This window comes from Montipora foliosa, chromosome 1 (genome assembly GCF_036669935.1).
Source record: "Montipora foliosa isolate CH-2021 chromosome 1, ASM3666993v2, whole genome shotgun sequence".
NCBI classification, from domain to species: domain Eukaryota; kingdom Metazoa; phylum Cnidaria; class Anthozoa; order Scleractinia; family Acroporidae; genus Montipora; species Montipora foliosa.
The window spans coordinates 9,447,836-9,450,335 of record NC_090869.1 but is presented as its reverse complement, the minus strand read 5'-3'; the positions used below and the strand labels follow the sequence as shown (position 1 = coordinate 9,450,335).

General features: G+C 43.4%; 2 protein-coding genes across 2 annotated transcripts in view; both read right to left on the bottom strand.

Annotated features, from left to right (window-relative positions):
- LOC137974787 (endoglycoceramidase-like) overlaps positions 1-1,681 on the bottom strand; it is a 2,541-nt gene extending 860 nt beyond the window's left edge. Inside the window, exons 1-2 of the mRNA XM_068821769.1 lie at positions 748-1,681; positions 1-188 (exon numbers count right to left, since the gene is read on the bottom strand). The exon at positions 1-188 is cut by the window's left edge and continues 860 nt beyond it. Coding sequence (XP_068677870.1) covers positions 1-188; positions 748-1,517 — 958 coding nt within the window. The 5' untranslated portion in view covers positions 1,518-1,681. The remainder of the gene's footprint in view (positions 189-747) is intronic.
- Positions 1,682-2,082: 401 nt separating this feature from the next.
- The window catches only part of LOC137974778 (Golgi-associated plant pathogenesis-related protein 1-like), a 15,130-nt gene continuing 14,712 nt past the window's right edge, over positions 2,083-2,500 (bottom strand). Inside the window, exon 5 of the mRNA XM_068821758.1 lies at positions 2,083-2,500. This exon is cut by the window's right edge and continues 216 nt beyond it. Within this exon, the coding sequence (XP_068677859.1) occupies positions 2,440-2,500 (61 nt within the window). The 3' untranslated portion in view covers positions 2,083-2,439.

The following is a 2,500-nucleotide window of genomic DNA, read 5'->3' as shown; positions in this document are numbered from 1 at the left end:
CCAATGATGGCGGGCTGTAGTAGTGGTAGCTCAAAACGCTTCTGTTGCGATAAAGGTCCCCGCCAGGAACATTGCAAAACCCAACGCCGAAATCATCCCATGTTACACCTTCGAAGAAGATACAATGGTGTTCATCGTGCTGTCTGATCGCTTCGCTCAAGACTTCGTAAACTGGTGCTAGATTCTTACTGTCCAGGGGCACCCAACGACCAATTTGTTGTAAAATGTATTATTATACCCCAGTTAATGAAAATAAATGTTATTATGGCATTTTCAGGTGTTTTTCAGTGTTGCTGGGAAAACATTATCTGTTCCTTTTTCCCAGCAAGACACACAAGAAATTTCCCAGCCAGCTAGATAAAATTGGTTGGTTTCCCAGCCAGCTGATCAAATTTATTTTCCAGCCAGGAATTCCGCGCGCTTTCAAATCCCTCGATCCAAAACGACCGAACAAAAGCGACAAAACCGGTACAAAACAGATTTTTTCCGCAAGCGCAATCACTCTGACCAGCCGTCGTATGTTTGTGACTACTCTCTGGGAGAGGGAAGGGGTTCTCTTTTTTTTTTTTTTTAGTCGTCCTCAGTCGTCAGAGTTTCTACAGCCAGCTCGGGTTGAAATGCTAGAAAAAGTCAGTAATTCCCAGGCAAAACCTCTATCAATAACAAAATTTCCCAGCCAGCTCATCGAAACACCTGTATTTTTGCCAGCCAGGAAGATTCCTCTAGGGAACAGATAATGTGAGGAACAGATTCGTTGGGTGCCCCTGACTGTCAGCGACTCCAGGCACGAGGAGCAATGGATCTGAGTAAACGTCCCCAGCCCAGGGTTCATTAATCAGTTCATAGCCAATAACATTAGGGAAATCTTTAAAGCCCGAAGCTGTCTTTGCCCAGAAGTCGGCCCAACTATGTAACAAGCCATTGGTATTGTTGTACAGGTTTTGAAAAGCTGCACTAGACGCTTCAGTGAGATAGTAAGACGACCTAGGGAATTTGGCACAGTCCTCATCCGTTGGTAACCCTGTTTTAGGGTCAGGGACAAAAGGCGCGTGAAGCGGGTCAGGAAAGCCTTTAGCGCTTCCGGTATTGACTGCCCAGGCTGGTAAACCTTCCACACACAGCACCCTGGAGAAGGCATCTTGATGCATATCCAGAAGGATGTAAATCCCGTATTTCTCGGAAAGGGAGACAATTTTCTGCATAACTTGCGTGTAAGTTTCGTTGTAGTTTCCTCTTGTCGGCTCTAATCCAGGCCACATAAATCCAAGCCGGACAACATTAAGGCCGAGCGATTTCAAAAGTTTCATGTCTTGTTCTGAGAAAGTTCCATCTGAAAATCCCTCAGTTTCTGGGTGCCAGGGAAACTGTTTCACCACAACGTTTGTCCCATGGAAGTAAACTTCCCGTCCTAAGCTGTCAACCAATCTTTGTCTCTCTGGGTTAACAGAGATTGGTAGAAGACTGCCGTGGGAAAATGTGGTGGAAAAGCCTAGTAAAATCGCCAATCCCAACAGCATTGTTAATGAAACCCCGACGCCTGTTGAATCAGTACAACAATGTCACACCATAGTGCACACACAACTGTCCTTGCGCTGGGTATATTCTAGTTAAGAAAGCAAACACAGCATTCAATGATGTAAGGCCCGTTACTGTGCTTCGCAATTTTCCGGCAGTAGCGATGCAAAACAATTAAATATAAAATGTTGTCTGCACGATCAGGTGAAAAATATTGCGAAACCTGAAGTCACGAGTAGGTAGGGTGGTTTTGTCTTACAAATGTTTTCTAGAATCTTCGTCCCGTCCCGGGAAAAGAAACGGGACGGGAAAAGAAACGGGACACAAAAACGGGTGATTTTTCCCGTGATTTAATTCTCCTTTATCCCTACCCGTGTCTTTTAGGAGGAGCCGAGGTTTTATTACCTGATCGTTCCTTTGTCACGCTTGCTTACGAGTGGAATGCTGTGTGCCTGGTGTAGAGCATGTTTCATCCTTTGCTCTTTATCGGGAACTAGGGGTCGTACCTGTGAGCCGCATTGAGGACACAAAAGACCAGCCAGTCAAAAGCTTGTCCAGTGTGATTACTGGACCAGTTGCATAGTATTCTTTACTCAGTTATAGATTGTTTTAACAATCAAGAATTAAAATTCTCATTATTTTAACCATCTATTTTAAGAATTAAAATTTTATTTTAACCATCTATATCTACGAATGCGCGGCTAAACGTGCAGGAATGTATTGTAATCATAATAGCAAAATAAAGACACTGAGATCTAAACAGAAACGCGAGCAGGTAAATTTAGGGCATTATCGCCGTTTTCCTTTAACTTATAGAACACAATGGTCAGTTTAGGAAAAACAGGTAACATCTTAACTTTAACCGTTGCTTCACTTTAGTTACGTAACAAAATCTCGGATCAACTTGAAGTTCTTCTGGATTTCTTAGTACACATCTTTTTTTGCAACTCTAGGGCAGTAAGTTGCACGGTCGAAGGTGCCTTTT